General features: G+C 45.1%; 1 protein-coding gene across 2 annotated transcripts; it reads right to left on the bottom strand.

Moving 5' to 3' along the window:
• Positions 1-5,758: 5,758 nt before the first annotated feature.
• Positions 5,759-12,385, bottom strand: LOC131363385 (perforin-1-like). Of its 2 annotated transcripts, none has more exons than XM_058405860.1 (5): positions 9,970-12,385; positions 7,633-8,188; positions 7,376-7,514; positions 7,069-7,283; positions 5,759-6,930 (listed from the first exon to the last, which is right to left on the bottom strand). In XM_058405860.1, exons 1-5 carry the CDS (start codon positions 9,977-9,979, stop codon positions 6,057-6,059), a joined length of 1,794 nt encoding a protein of 597 aa, XP_058261843.1. In that variant the 5' UTR covers positions 9,980-12,385; the 3' UTR covers positions 5,759-6,056. The 2 variants fall into 2 exon arrangements, with proteins under 2 accessions (XP_058261843.1, XP_058261853.1); XM_058405870.1 differs by lacking the exon at positions 9,970-12,385 and adding an exon at positions 9,143-9,299.
• Positions 12,386-17,548: the final 5,163 nt, after the last annotated feature.

The raw sequence follows: 17,548 nt of genomic DNA, 5'->3' as shown, positions 1-17,548 counted from the left end.
CTAATAACATAAAATGCAGTAGCATTGGTTGAGGTAGTGCAAATAGAAAAAAACACGATCATAAACATTTCATTTCATTTCACCGCTTATCCGATCTATACTCGGGTCACGGGGAGCCTGTGCCTATCTCAGGCGTCATCGGGCATCAAGGCAAACATAAACATAGCAGTGGATAAAATATTAACAAGGGTTGATGTAGTGCAATAAGTAATGTACAACATAAGTTTGTACAATTCAATTTTTCAATTTATTTTTTTTGTATAGCGCCTTTTACAATGAACTTTGTCTCAAAGCAGCTTTACAAAAGAAGAGAAACAGAGAAAGGGGAGGGGGAAAAATAAAATAAAAAATAATAATATAATAATATAAATAATATAAATAATATAATAATATAAATAATACTAATACTACTACTGCTACTACTACTACTACTAATAATAATAATAATATAAATAATACTAATAAATAAATAAATAAATAAATAATAACTAGAAATAAGAATAAATTATTAAATTAAATTATTAAACTATTTTATCCATAATGACAAGACTGTGGCGATGGTGGCAAGGAAAAACTCCCTGGGATGATATGAGGAAGAAACCTTGAGAGGAACCAGTCTCAGAAGGGAACCCATCCTCATTTGGGTGACACTAAACAGTAAATAATGTAACTGTAACTGATTAATGTCCTTTCTACAACAGAAATCAATGACCCATGAGGAACTATTAGGTCAGTGTAGTTTCTGAGGTCATTATAGACACTAATTCTTTGCTGTCACGGGCTGACAGATGAAATGACAGATCTGTGATGGTGTGAAAGTCCCCAAGTGGTTCTGTCCATGGCTGCCTCCTGGTCCACACAGATCCATCCACAGCATCAGTGGGCACCAACAAGCAACGAGACTCTGACCAGGGGTAGGGCAGTGGTCACACTGGAAACTGGCGAACACTGTGAGCTCAGGAGTGGGGTGTATAGCTCCACAGAGGAAAAACAGAGAGAGAAAGATATTAAGTTTCTGATCATGTGATGCTTTAAGACAGTGTAGATTATGTGTAAAGTGCAGGCAGGGACTCCGGCAAGACTAGCTATGACATCATAACTAAAAGGGAGAGCCAGAAGGTGACAGACACGAAGGCTTCCCGGGACATAAAGCATCCAACCACTTCACAATCAGTGACCTGAGCGACTTGTGAGGGTGGTAAGGTGACAGCATCCAACACATCCCAGTCACCAAACACTCTATGACCATGAACCTTCCAGATCTGCCCCTTTACTTAAGAAAACTATACATTAAAATCTTGACTAAACAAATGTGTCTTCAGCCTAGACTTAAACATTGAGACTGTGTCTGAATCCCCAACACTAATTGGAAGGCTGTTCCATAACTTTGGGGCTTTGAAAGAGAAAGCTCCGCCCCCTGCTGTAGCCTTTGCTACTTGAGGTACTACCAAGTAACCAGCACCCTTTGATCGGAGTAGGCGTGGCGGATCATAAAAGACTAAAAGATCACTCAGGTAATGTGACGCGAGACCATTTAGTGCTATATAGATTAGTAACAGGATTTTATAATCAATGTGAAATCTGTCTCATCTGACTTCGCTGAGACATATAGCTGTGTGTCATCGGCATAACAGTGGAAGCTAATACCATGTTTATGAATAATTGCACCAAGAAGTAGCATATATAGGGAGAAAAGCAGTGGGCCTAAGACAGAACCTTGTGGAACACCGAACATAACCTTGGTATGCATGGAGAAGTCACCATCTAGATCTACACACTGATAAGACCTGAGCCAGGAGAGGGCTGTTCCTTTAACACCAACATGTTCTAGTCTATCCAGTAGAACAGTGTGGTCAATGGTGTCAAAAGCTGCACTAAGATCCAGTAGCACCAGTAAGGAGACACAACCCTGATCAGAGGTCAGTAACAGGTCACTGACCACTTTAACCAGTGCTGTCTCTGTGCTATGATGAGGCCTAAATCCTGACTGATACATTTCATAAATGTTATTTCTATGCAGGTCTGAACAGAACTGCTGTGCTACAGCCTTTTCTAGGATCTTGGAGATAAAGGGCAGGTTTGATATCGGTCTATAGTTAGACAGCTGACAGGGGTCGAGGTCCGGTTTTTTAATCAAGGGTTTGATAACTGCTAGCTTAAAAGATTTAGGCACATAGCCAGTGCTTAGGGAAGTTTTAATGATTTTTAGAAGGGGTTCAGTAGCTACTGGTAATATCTGTTTAAGGAAAGACATGGGTAAAGGATCTAGAATGCAGGTTGAAAGTTTTGAAGAGGAAATTAGTGAAATTAGATCAGGCTCTTGAAGTGGAGTGAAGCACTCTAAGCATTCTAATCACATTAATAGTGTGAATTTTTTGCCTGATATTATAAATTTTTTCATTGCTGCTGAATGTAGATGGTGTGCGCTTTTCTACAGTGGTTTGACTCCTAGTTAGTTTTGCTACAGTACTAAATAAAAATTTTGGATTGTTTTTGTTATCTTCGATTAGGGCAGAGAGATACGCTGATCTAGCAGTACTAAGAATTTTTGTATCTCAGAAGGCTTTCCTTCCACGCTAACTGAAATACTGCTAATTTAGTTTGATGCCATTTACGCTCTAGTTTCCTAGCTGATTGTTTTAAAGCTCGTGTGTGGTCGTTGTTCCAGGGTGCTAGATTCTTCTCTATAATTATTTTTATTAAGTGGAGCTACAGTGTCTAGGGTGTTCCGAAACATTGACTCCAGGTAATCAGTCACCTGGTCAAGTTCTGTAGGGTCAGACGGTGAACCAATCATGTGTGATAATTCTGGGAGACTATCGGTAAATCTCTCTGCAGTAGCAGACGTAAATATACGCTTCATACGGTAATGTGGCACAGTGCGCAACTCGTGACTAAGACGCATTCTAAACGAAACAAGATAATGATCTGAGATAGCTTCTGACTGTGGAAGAGTGACTATGTTTTCTATATTTAATCCGAATGTAAAAATGAGATCCAGAGTGTGACCTCCATTATGAGTGGGTCCTATTACATGTTGATTAACACCTAATGAATCTAAGATGGACACACCTGCTGTTCTCAGAGGGTCTTCTGGCTTATCAAAATGAATGTTGAAGTCTCCTACTATTAATGCTTTGTCTAAAGAAACAACAAGGTTTGAAGTAAAATCTCCAAATTCACTGAGGAATTCAGAGTATGGCCCTGGGGGTCTGTAAATAACAATTAGTGGAATTGACTCTGTGAACTTATTATTTGTAGCTACATAAGTAAGGTTAGTATAAATAAATTCAAAAGTGTTGAACTGATGTCTGGGTTTTTGTGTGGCACTTAGCTTATTATCATGAATAACTGCGACACCTCCTCCCCTGCCTGTTAGACGCGGTTGATGTATATAGCTATAGCCAGGCGGACAAGCTTCATTTAATGCTACGTACTCGTTTTGTTTAATCCATGTTTCTGTTAAACAAAGAACACTGAACTCCTGATCAGTAATCAGTTCATTAATTATAAGTGTTTTAGTTGACAGAGATCTTATATTGAACAGTCCTAGCTTCAGACCAAAGGTGATGGCTGTGCATTCACTATCATCTAGTTTTATGTTAATCAGGTTACTAAAACAAATTTTCTGATTGTTAAAACATTTTCGTTTGGTTCGGGGAACAGACACAGTCTCAATGTTATGAACCCTGAGTGACGACTCTCTGCAGCCAGCAGACGGTGGGATTAACCTGCTTGTCTGCTCCCTGGCCCTGGATTGTCACTGATTAACTAGATCTGCTCTAAGACTATGTGCTATGCTGCAAGAAATGAGAGCAGCACCCTCCCGAGTGGGATGGACACCGTCCCGTCCTAACAGGCCAGCCTTGCCCTTAAAGGAGCTCCAATTATCTATGAAGATAATTATCCACATTGTTTTCGGAGCACCACCTGGACATCCAGCAGTTCAGCGACCATAACCTGCTGTAAGCTACATTGCCACGCCGCATTGGGATGGGGCCAGAGCATACTACGGCATTGGACATCGCCTTCGCTAATTTACACACCTCTACAACATTACTCTTAGTAACCTCAGACTGACGAAGGCGTATATCATTAGCTCCTACATGGAAGACTATCATCGAGAACCTGAGCTTGCCTAGGACCCTAAGATTACCTGCTATGTCCGGTGCCCTGGCTCCTGGAATACACCTAACCTGTGCTGCTGGAGCGTCTAAAGGCCTAGCTAATTTCACATGCCTTAAGATGGAGTCTCCTATAACCAGAGCTCTTTCAGGTTTCTCAGTGGGTGCTTCACTGAGGAGAGCAAACCTGTTGGTCATGTGAAGCGGAGAGAAGTGGTGCTCCCGTGGGCAAGCCTTAGCGTTAGCCTTGGCTTTGCAAATATGCCTCAAAGTCATGACCCATTCGCCCCGCTGTGAGGGCTCTAATGCCGAAGTTGGGGGGTTACTAACTCCCCCTAAGGCATCCAGACAGGCATTCCCCACTACAGATACTACACTACTCTCACCATCACTAACCCTCTCTAGTGTCTGGATGCACACCTCTAAAGCTAATATCTTCTCCGTCAGAGAGCTAACTAGCGTACACTTATCACAAGTAAAATTAACACTAACGACAGAGGAAGAATTACTAAACATCCTGCAGCTCAAACACTGAACAAGCTGAAAGTTAGTCATACTGTATGATCACGTACCTTTGAGTGAATTTATCTTGATAATAAAGAGATCCGGAGAGGGTTTTCCTCCGATTGCTGTTTGAAAAGCGGGGGAAAAAAAGGTTTCTCCCGAGAGAAAACAAAAGAACAATTAACTGAAATATGCAAGTAAAGATTTTGAAAACGAAACCTGACAGCGTAAAATATTCAGGCCAAAGAGAAAAAATTAGACTATGTAAACTTTGATTAAAAAATGCCGACACAGGCAAGAAACCTGTGGTAAGCGCTTCAAGCGCCATACAAATAAATTGAATTGAATCAAACATATTTCTATATGATATGTAAGCCTTTTTGGGAATGAGCTCTTTCGGATGTGTACTGTGGAGTGTAATCTGGGTTAAGGCAGTCTTTAGTTTCTTACACTGCTCAGGTTTGTTCAGTCTCTGGTCAATTTGAGACTGGACTACTGGCAGTTCTACATCTGAACACAATTCGTCCTCTACAAATCATCCAAAATGCAGCTGTGTGACTTTTTTTTCAACCTGCCTAAGTTCTCCCACACCACACCACTGCTATGCTCCTCCATTAGCTTCCTGTAGCTGCATCAGATTCAAAACTTTGATGCTTGCCTACAAATGGAATAGACCAGCTCCCTCTGACCTCAAAGCTCTTATTACCCTTCACACTACACCTCGCTCCCTCAAATCAACTGGTCCCACCATTTCTCAAGGTAAGAGGTAGGTCTCCATCAAAACTCTTTTCTGTTCTGGCACCGAGGTGGTGGAATGAACTTTCTGCTTTCTGGTGTATGGGTTTCACCTCATTCAAGAAGATACGAGTGTGGTCTTGAAGACAAGCTCCAAGCGGAAAAACATTAAGACAAATACTGGTTCGTCCTACAAGCTGGATATTCAGCCTGACTAAATCTTATTCCTGCTTTACATGCTGTAGTGAACATAAAATCATCTCAAAATGTACAATATGTCTAACCTTGTAGCAGTTGGGCTAAAGCAGCAGATAATACTGGTGTCCATTTTTTTTAAAAATGATTTTATCAATTATCACATACAACTTTTTGAAAAAGCAAACATGAAACTACACAACAATAGCATATGCTGAGACTTTTATTAGGCTTTAAAAAGAAGAAAAGTGAAAATATTCTAATTTAAACATTATAACAGTTGCTGTGAATATGCTGTTTAGAAACTACACAATTTTAACAATACCGTATGTTACTTTGTGAGACTTTTATTAGGCTTTAAAAAGAAGGCAAATGGAAGCACAAATGAGGAGGAAATGTTTAGTAGTAATGTGCCATTATTATGTGCACCTACTCTACTATAAACATTACAATAGCTGGTCTGAAAATGTGAAAGCGTGCACAAAGAACTGAATTGGTCTACAACTCAAAGCCTTTATTTTTGTGAATGTTGCTCTGGTTGAAGCGCGGAATACGTTCATCGAGGAGCACTCCCATCTCCACCAGCATGCGTCTGGGAATTGGGCGAGCATTGCGGGAAACGTAGACTTTCTCCAGCTGTGTGTCCATAGGAGAGGGCTTGTACTCCGAGCAGTAAAGACCGGTCAGACCCGGAATGCACGTCACCTGCACTTTATAATACAGCAATCCATGATTGAGCGCACAGACATCCTTAACCACTCCAGATTTCAGTTGAACATCACATGCCCCAAGAGCTTCTTCTGAGCTGTCATCCTCATCAAACACCTCCATCTTCAGGCTGATGGAACGAGTAAGGTCCTCAGTTCCAAGATGGAAATCAGAGTTCCAGTAGGGATTGTTGTTATTCATGATCATACTTGTCTTGTCTCTGAATACACCTTCGAGGAAGAGTTTGACGAATCCATCCGTCTGAGTCAAGAAATCTCCGTATAAACCCATGGCTTTTATCACAGTAACTGTGACTTCAGCAGATCCTTTCTGAGTGGGACAGCAGTCTGTGGACAACTGCGGGTTGTTCATGCAGCTGCATTTGCATGGCTCACCAGATTTGGTATTCACACCAGTCTTACATGGACTTGTGCAGTTTTTCAGCAGGCCCCTCTGGAGGATGTAGTCCTTGATGGCATTACGCAAATGTGCTCGTGGTTGTGTCTTCGCCGGCAGCAATAAGTGAATAGACTCGAGTGCGTAGGAAATCACATCAGGGTGAGCAGGAAGAGATGCCACCCACTCCTTATAGGCTACTGGGTCAGTATTTGATGAGAAAAGGAGGTCGCTACTCTGAGTGTAGCCACCAATCACATTTGTATCCCTTTTGGAGATGATAAAGATGCATGCTTTTAGAATAATCAAATATTTTACATATATTTGGGATTATTTAACCAGCTGAACTAGGCACCTTATTTATGGACATATTGGCAACAGAGAGAGAGTGATGAGCAGAACAAACCTGTCATTGAAGCTGCTAGCAAAGCTCTTTTTGTTTGAAGTCTTTTTCTTGTTCTCCTTGCAGTGTTTAGTCTCAGCTCTCACTGATGCCGGTCCCTTGCTGACAGAAGCCTCCATGTCAAGACACATCTTCACCTCGTCCACACTCAGACCCTGCAGAGACGCCTCACACTCCTTGATGCTGGTCACAGAGCGAACCTCTCCTCCCAGAGTCACCTGAACAAGCCACAGCGTTTTCAGTCTACAAAACCACGTGTTGTTTTCATTTATCATGTTTAAAACTGAGATGGATCAGTCTGCTCATTCACCTTTGAGATATAATGAGTACCAAACTTGTCAATCAGATTGTAATAGAGATATTTTGAAGACTCATCATAGATCTCAGGGAGACTTTTAAATTCCTCGATGAGCTCTGGGTGCAGGAGTGGACTACTCGAAACCCTGTATCTAGAAGACAGACCATACAGTAGAACTCAAAAACAAAGATGAATGATGATGTGTTTGCATAATTAAATATAAATCAACATGAGAGAGCATTGTCAAAACACTCATTTTCACATCCTACCTGTAATATCCACATGAAACAGCATGACTGGTGAAGCTGAACTTGTCTTTCTTGGATTTATCCATTGAATATTCAGCCAGCTTGGAGTGACTGCCTGCCAGCATCAGTGATCCCTGGACTTTTGGAGTGACTACATTCAATTCTGCCTTCCAGTTGTTCTCAATAGAGGAGGTGGTAGAGCTGACCAGGGCCTCGCTGGACTCGTAGACGGAGCTGGACAACTTCATGTTGCACTTCTGAGTCGGTCTCCAGTCCACCACAGAAACCGGGAGCTTCTGAGTTTGACCTTCTATGTAGGGGTTTTTACACAGAGTGCAGGACTTGTCCTTATTGAGCCAAGTGCTCATGTCGAGGACGAAGGCTCCTTTCCGTTGCATGGTGGTGATGTCAAAGCCTTCTCCTGCCAGGTCAGATCCTGGAGCGAAGTCCACATCTTGACACTGAGACTCATTGGCCTTGAAGCAGCGCTGGCTGGATGGAGGAAGGAGACTTGCGGCAAACACGGCCCAAATCAGCAATGTCTGCAGCATGGCTGGACTTGGTGTTTGTCCTGTTTCTGTATTAAAACAATTCAGTCTTGTAAACGTTAAAATTTTTAAATAAATTCTATCCAGCAAACAATTGTTTTGGTTAGCATTTGTAATAAAAATAAATCCGTCTGCTGTATGAAAAATTAACATTCACACAGCATAATTGAGTTTCAGGCCACAGGAAGAGATCTTTGTATCACACCTGCTAATATTGATAATGCATTTCTCCATTTCTCAAGATCACCACTATCATCAAGGAGACCCATAAGAAAAGGGTAAAGAACCCGCTGCTGATATAGTTCTACTCAAGCATTTATATAAAGTATACTGACATCCTGCATTATCGTCTGGGACGGCAATACTGACTCCCACACCAAGAATAATCCAGTTAACTGGATATGATCTACTACCAAGACAGACTCCTGATGGCAAAAACAAGCCACTTCAGAAAGCTTCTTTCCTTTTGCTATCATCAAACTCAGCACTCTCAGCACACCTATACGTTCTCTCAGTCTATACTGCAATAAGAGTTTTCTTTAAAGAAGAAAAAGTCTGTTGTTAGACAACAGACTACAGCCACTACTTTTGCTACTGATTTGTCCATCATGACTAATGTAATATATTTTACACTTCATTCCTTTGGCTAAATTTGTACAGACCTGTTAAACATGTTTGACAAACTAAATGATCACCAACGCAGATGTTGTGTGATCATTGAGGGAATCTTGCTTGATTCCTCCATACAGTCAGGTTAAAGTTTGTGGCCATTACACCATTCATAATACACACACACACACACACACATACACAATCACACTCCACACACACACACACACTAACACGCCACACACACACACACAAAATCCATACAATACACTACACCTGGCTAAAATAAAACAAATCTCAACGTGAGCTAAAAAAATGCAAGGTTTTTCTTCTACACAGGAAATAATCCTGCAACACATCACGTTTATTCTCACGTTTCCTAAAGCCACGTCAGCGTGAGGCTCCAGTTCAGCTGCCTCACTTCTTTAAAGATTCGCTCTCCCTGTTCACATGACAAAAAAAGAAAAGAAAATGCAGCAGAGACACTTCTGTATCATCAAATTACACAGAAATAAAAATTTAAAAAATGTATTATAAAAAATATTTATAACTATTTCTAAAAATAAAAATTCTTTTTTAATAATCTTTAAAAATAAACTAACAAACTTAAGCATAAATATAAATAATATAAATTAAGAACTAATGACTAATATTAAATATTTACAAGAATGAATAATTAGCAGAACTAATGTTAATAATTAGCCGCTAAACTATTCACCCTCCAGCTGAGCAACACAACAGAGAGGCTGGCCCCGCCAGCCCCAGAAGGTAGGGGAAAGTCCCCTGCTGGACTAATGGGGAGGGTGTGTTTTGTTTTGCAGGCAGCTCGGACTAAAGCAAGGCCTTCGTGGAACCACTGAAGCTCAGCCCCTCCTGGATCTGCCCCTGCCGTCCCCAGCCATTTTCAGCCTTCGCCAGGACGCTGCTGCCGCCGTTAGCCCTTCCTGGCCTAGGCGCCCTTTCAGGGAAGAATCTCCTTAGTTGGCTATCCTTTTTTTTTTGTTTTTTTTTGTTTTTTTTCCCCTCCTGCTAACCTGAGTTCCTGTCTTCCCTACTTTCAGTTCGGAGTAATTAAAAGCTGGTGTTGACGTGCTCTCGGGCTCTGTGTGGTGTTCTCTGTCCCCGCTCAGTGCGCTACAATATATATATATATAAGAATTGTGAAAATGTCCATTAAAAGTGGACGTAACATTTCACTTACCTTGATGCATGTATGCTCTGTGGACTTCAGAAGGCTCTACAATGAATGTTATAACAATGAATCTTATTCTTTAGTTCTAAACAGGGTATTTATACAGTAGGAAATGACAGGGGCAGGGCCACATTTACAGGTCTATAAATATTTGTGGTTCTAAACATAAGTGTGAAAAAGTGTGTTTGTGTATGTGTGTGCATCAAGGTGTTATTATTGATCACATTATTTGGAGGTGTTATCTGATCAAGAGTGTCTGTGTAGAGAGCAACCCACATAACGTACTGTGCAGAAGTTTTAGGCATGTGTGAAAGCAGCCTATAAAGTGAGAATGCTTTAAAAAAAATGTGTTAATCCTTTATTTTTTATCAATTAACAAAATGGAACATATATGAACAGAAGAAAAATCCAAATCAAATCAAAATTTTGTGAGACCAGCCTTTGCCTGCAAAAACAGCATCATTTTATCTAGGTACACTTGCACACAGTTTTTGGTACATGAAGCACAGACCTGCTGTGGATGTAGGCCTCAAAACCTTCTGTCTCTACATGTAATCCCAGACAGACTGGATGATGTTGAGATTAGGGCTCTGTGGTGGATAAACCATCACTTCAAGGACTCCTTGTTTTTCTCTATGCTGAAGATAGTTCTTAATGACATTGGCTGTATGTTTGAGGTCATTGTTCTGCAGCAGAATAAATTTGGGGACAATCAGATGCCTCCTTGATGGTGCTGCATGATGTATTGTATATGAAGTCTCCTGCTACAGCTAAATATGTCCAACTATAGGCCAATATCAAATCTCCCCTTTATCTCCAAGATCCTAGACAAGGAATAACATTCATGAAATGTATCAGTCAGGATTTAGGCCTCATCATAGCACAGAGACAACACTGGTTAAAGTGGTAAATGACCTGCTACTGGCCTCTGACTCTATCTTAGTGTAGCTTTTGACACCACTGACCACACTATTCTTCTTGATAGACTAGAGAATGTTGTTGGTGTTAAGGGGACAGCCCTCTCCTGGCTCAGGTCTTATTTGATTGATGGTTACCAGTTCATAGACCTGCTTTTCTCCTATATGCTTCCCCTTGGTGCATTTATTCATAAACATGGGATTAGCTTCCACGGCAATATGTTTCAGCTAAGTCAGATGAGAGACACCAGCTTATTAATAATGAGGAATGTGTAAAGGACATTAGACAGTGGAAGCTTACTAATTTCACCAGGTTATGTATGTAACCCGGTTCCCTGAGAAGGGAAAGGGATGCTGCCTCATGGCTGACGCTATGGGAACGCTTCTATGTAGAACTTGTGTCTGAAGCTCTGTGTGAAATCATGCCGATTATTGGCTCGGGTAGGTCATGTGACAAAGCAGAGCATGCCAGCAAGACCATAAAAGGGCATCTACGTCACATTACTACAGCTTCAGCTTCTTCTTCTAATTCCCTTCTCAGGGAGCTTGACGCTGCATCATGGCTGATGCTATGGGAATGCAAATACCAATGCCACCACATGCCTGGAGACATCTGTGCTGGATGTTGAGAAAGGGCACAAATGAGCCACGAGCAAAGCACCAAAAGCCCTGTGAGACCCAAGACCCAGGAGTGGGGTCCAGGTCCAGGTTATAGAACCTGATAGGGGTGTGTGGAGAGGACCAACCCGCCACAAGTCAGTGTGCTGGACAAGGCTATACACCTAGTGGAGTGAGCTGTAATCCTTAGAGGCAAAGCCACACAGCACACCTTATAGGCCTAGGTGATAGCTACCACTAACCTTCACAAGGTGCTACTTGGAGATCAAATTGTTTTTGTTGTGGCTGCCGAATCAGATGAAAAGGGAGAAGCGATACACCATGTCCTTAGTGTACACAAACATTTACTATATACACTTACATTTCATCCTTGTCTCTTTTTCTGTCCTTATTTCTTGTACTTTTTCGTTTTCAAGGGTCAAACAGTCGTGTAAGCATTTCACTGCATATCATACTGTGTACCATTATGTATGTGACAAATAAAATTAAAATTAAAAAATTTTAATTTGAATTTGAATGTAATCCAAATTCAAATCTAGCTCAAGATGGTTGTTGACTTCAGGAGAGCACAGAGTGACCATTCTCCACTGAACATCGACAGCTCCTCGGTGGAGATCGTCAAGAGCAACAAATTCCTTGGTGTCCATCTGGCAGAGAACTTCACCTGGTCACTCAACACCAGCTCCATCACCAAGAAAGCCCAGCAGCACCTCTACTTCCTGTGGAGGCTGAGGAAAGCCCATCTCCCTCCCCCATCCTGACTGTGTTCTACAGAGGGACCATGGAGAGCGTCCTGAGCAGCTGCATCACTGCCTGGTTTGGGAACTGGACCGTCTCAGATCACAAGACCCTTCAGGGGATAGTGAGGACAGACACACACCCCTCACACACCCCACACACCCCTCACACACACCCTTACACACCCCACACACCCCTCACACACACTCTTACACACCCCACACACCCCTCACACACACTCTTACACACCCCACACACCCCTCACACACACCCTTACACACCCCACACACCCCTCACACACACCCCACACACCCCTCACACACACTCTTACACACCCCACACACCCCTCACACACACTCTTACACACCCCACACACACACCCCTCACACACACCCTTACACACCCCACACACCCCTCACACACACTCTTACACACCCCACACACCCCTCACACACACTCTTACACACCCCACACACCCCTCACACACACTCTTACACACCCCACACACCCCTCACACACACTCTTACACACCCCACACACCCCTCACACACACTCTTACACACCCCACACACACACTCTTACACACCCCACACACCCCTCACACACACTCTTACAAACCCCACACACCCCTCACACACACTCTTACACACCCCTCACACACCCCACACACCACTCACACACCCCACACACCCCTCACACACCCCACACACCCCTCACACACCCCACACACACCACTCACACACCCCTCACACACCCCTCACACACCCCACACACCCACTCTTACACACCCCACACACCCCTCACACACACTCTTACACACCCCACACACCCCTCACACACACTCTTACACACCCCTCACACACACTCTTACACACCCCACACACCCCTCACACACACTCTTACACACCCCACACACACACTCTTACACACCCCACACACCCCTCACACACACTCTTACACACCCCACACACCCCTCACACACACTCTTACACACCCCACACACCTCTCACACACACTCTTACACACCCCACACACCCCTCACACACACTCTTACACACCCCTCACACACACTCTTACACACCCCACACACCCCTCACACACACTCTTACACACCCCACACACCCCTCACAAACACTATTACACACCCCACACACCCCTCACACACACTCTTACACACCCCTCACACACACTCTTACACACCCCACACACCCCTCACACACACTCTTACACACCCCACACACCCCTCACACACACTCTTACACACCCCACACACCGCTCACACACACTCTTACACACCCCACACACCCCTCACACACACTCTTACACACCCCACACACCCCTCACACACACTCTTACACACCCCACACACCCCTCACACACACTCTTACACACCCCACACACCCCTCACACACACTCTTACACACCCCACACACCCCTCACACACACTCTTACACACCCCACACACCCCTCACACACACTCTTACACACCACACACACCCCTCACACACACTCTTACACACCCCTCACACACACTCTTACACACCACACACACCCCTCACACACACTCTTACACACCACACACACCCCTCACATACACTCTTACACACCCCTCACACACACTCTTACACACCCCTCACACACACTCTTACACACCACACACACCCCTCACACACACTCTTACACACCCCTCACACACACTCTTACACACCCCTCACACACACTCTTACACACCCCACACACCCCTCACACACACTCTTACACACCCCACACACCCCTCACACACACTCTTACACACCCCTCACACACTCCCCCCTGTTCCCTCACACACACTCTTACACACCACCCACATCCCTCACACACACTCTTACACACCCCACACACCCCTCACACACACTCTTACACACCCCACACACCCCTCACACACACTCTTACACACCCTACACACCCCTCACACACACTCTTACACACCACACACACCCCTCACACACACTCTTACACACCCCTCACACACACTCTTACACACCACACACACCCCTCACATACACTCTTACACACCCCTCACACACACTCTTACACACCCCTCACACACACTCTTACACACCACACACACCCCTCACACACACTCTTACACACCACACACACCCCTCACACACACTCTTACACACCACACACACCCCTCACATACACTCTTACACACCACACACACCCCTCACACACACTCTTACACACCACACACACCCCTCACACACACTCTTACACACCACACACACCCCTCACACACACTCTTACACACCACACACACCCCTCACACACACTCTTACACACCCCACACACCCCTCACACACACTCTTACACACCCCACACACCCCTCACACACACTCTTACACACCCCACACACCCCTCACACACACTCTTACACACCACACACACCCCTCACACACACTCTTACACACCCTACACACCCCTCACACACACTCTTACACACCACACACACCCCTCACACACACTCTTACACACCCCTCACACACACTCTTACACACCCCACACACCCCTCACACACACTCTTACACACCCCACACACACCTCACACACACTCTTACACACCCCACACACCCCTCACACACACTCTTACACACCCCACACACCCCTCACACACACTCTTACACACCCCACACACCCCTCACACACACTCTTACACACCCCACACACCCCTCACACACACTCTTACACACCCTACACACCCCTCACACACACTCTTACACACCACACACACCCCTCACACACACTCTTACACACCCCTCACACACACTCTTACACACCACACACACCCCTCACATACACTCTTACACACCCCTCACACACACTCTTACACACCCCTCACACCCCTCACACACACTCTTACACACCACACACACCCCTCACACACACTCTTACACACCCCACACACACATTCTTACACACCACACACACCCCTCACATACACTCTTACACACCACACACACCCCTCACACACACTCTTACACACCACACACACCCCTCACACACACTCTTACACACCACACACACCCCTCACACACACTCTTACACACCACACACACCCCTCACACACACTCTTACACACCCCACACACCCCTCACACACACTCTTACACACCCCACACAGCCCTCACACACACTCTTACACACCCCACACACCCCTCACACACACTCTTACACACCCCACACACCCCTCACACACACTCTTACACACCCTACACACCCCTCACACACACTCTTACACACCACACACACCCCTCACATACACTCTTACACACCCCTCACACACACTCTTACACACCCCTCACACCCCTCACACACACTCTTACACACCACACACACCCCTCACACACACTCTTACACACCACACACACCCCTCACACACACTCTTACACACCACACACACCCCTCACACACACTCTTACACACCACACACACCCCTCACACACACTCTTACACACCACACACACCCCTCACACACACTCTTACACACCCCTCACACACACTCTTACACACCCCTCACACACACTCTTACACACCCCACACACCCCTCACACACACTCTTACACACCCCACACACCCCTCACACACACTCTTACACACCCCACACACACCTCACACACACTCTTACACACCCCACACACCCCTCACACACACTCTTACACACCACACACACCCCTCACACACACTCTTACACACCCCACACACCCCTCACACACACTCTTACACACCCCTCACACACACTCTTACACACCACACACACCCCTCACATACACTCTTACACACCCCTCACACCCCTCACACACACTCTTACACACCCCACACACCCCTCACACACACTCTTACACACCCCACACACACACTCTTACACACCCCACACACCCCTCACACACACTCTTACACACCCCTCACACACACTCTTACACACCCCACACACCCCTCACACACACTCTTACACACCCCACACACCCCTCACACACACTCTTACACACCCCACACACCCCTCACACACACTCTTACACACCCCACACACCCCTCACACACACTATTACACACCCCACACACCCCTCACACACACTCTTACACACCCCACACACCCTTCACACACACTCTTACACACCCTACACACCCCTCACACACACTCTTACACACCCCACACACCCCTCACACACACTCTTACACACCCCTCACACACACTCTTACACACCCCACACACCCTTCACACACACTCTTACACACCCCTCACACACACTCTTACACACCCCACACACCCCTCACACACACTCTTACACACCACACACACCCCTCACACACACTCTTACACACCACACACACCCCTCACACACAATCTTACACACCCCACACACCCCTCACATACACTCTTACACACCCCACACACCCCTCACACACACTCTTACACACCCCACACACCCCTCACACACACTCTTACACACCCCACACACCCCTCACACACACTCTTACACACCCCACACACACACTCTTACACACCCCACACACACACTCTTACACACCCCTCACACACACTCTTACACACCCCTCACACACACTCTTACACACCCCACACACCCCTCACACACACTCTTACACACCCCACACACCCCTCACACACACTCTTACACACCCCACACACCCCTCACACACACTCTTACACACCACACACACCCCTCACACACACTCTTACACACCCCACACACCCCTCACACACACTCTTACACACCCCACACACCCCTCACACACACTCTTACACACCCCTCACACACACTCTTACACACCCCTCACACACACTCTTACACACCCCACACACACACTCTTACACACCCCTCACACACACTCTTACACACCCCTCACACACACTCTTACACACCCCTCACACACACTCTTACACACCCCACACACACACTCTTACACACCCCACACACACACTCTTCACCCTCCTGCCATCTGCATTCGGTCCCTCACAACCAGACTGTGTAACAGTTTCTACACCCAGGACTGAATTGTACAAAACTCTCTCTCTCACACACACACACACAACCACACACACACACCCAGGACTGAACTGTACATAACTCTCTGTCTCTCTCTCTCTCACACACACACACACACACATGTTCCAGTCACATATGTATTAGTACCCCATTTCATTTTATTTCATTTAATTTCATTGCACATGTTCTTTTTCCGTGCTAAGTATCCTGTTTTTTGTGGGGGTTTTTTGTACTGTCTTGTCTTTGCTCTGTGTTGTTTTTTGTGTTTGAA

Source organism: Hemibagrus wyckioides, linkage group LG02 (assembly GCF_019097595.1).
Source record: "Hemibagrus wyckioides isolate EC202008001 linkage group LG02, SWU_Hwy_1.0, whole genome shotgun sequence".
Lineage (NCBI taxonomy): Eukaryota > Metazoa > Chordata > Actinopteri > Siluriformes > Bagridae > Hemibagrus > Hemibagrus wyckioides.
The sequence above is the reverse complement of the archived record's forward strand: the minus strand, read 5'-3'. Positions and strand labels throughout refer to the sequence as shown.

What these genes read in the sequence shown, in the direction of transcription:
- LOC131363385 (XM_058405860.1), bottom strand. An exon ending in GTTTCATGTGGATATTACAG is followed by an intron (nt 7,515 to 7,632) that starts GTAGGATGTGAA and finishes TCTGTCTTCTAG; the next exon opens with ATACAGGGTTTCGAGTAGTC. An exon ending in GCTAGCAGCTTCAATGACAG is followed by an intron (nt 6,931 to 7,068) that starts GTTTGTTCTGCT and finishes CATCTCCAAAAG; the next exon opens with GGATACAAATGTGATTGGTG.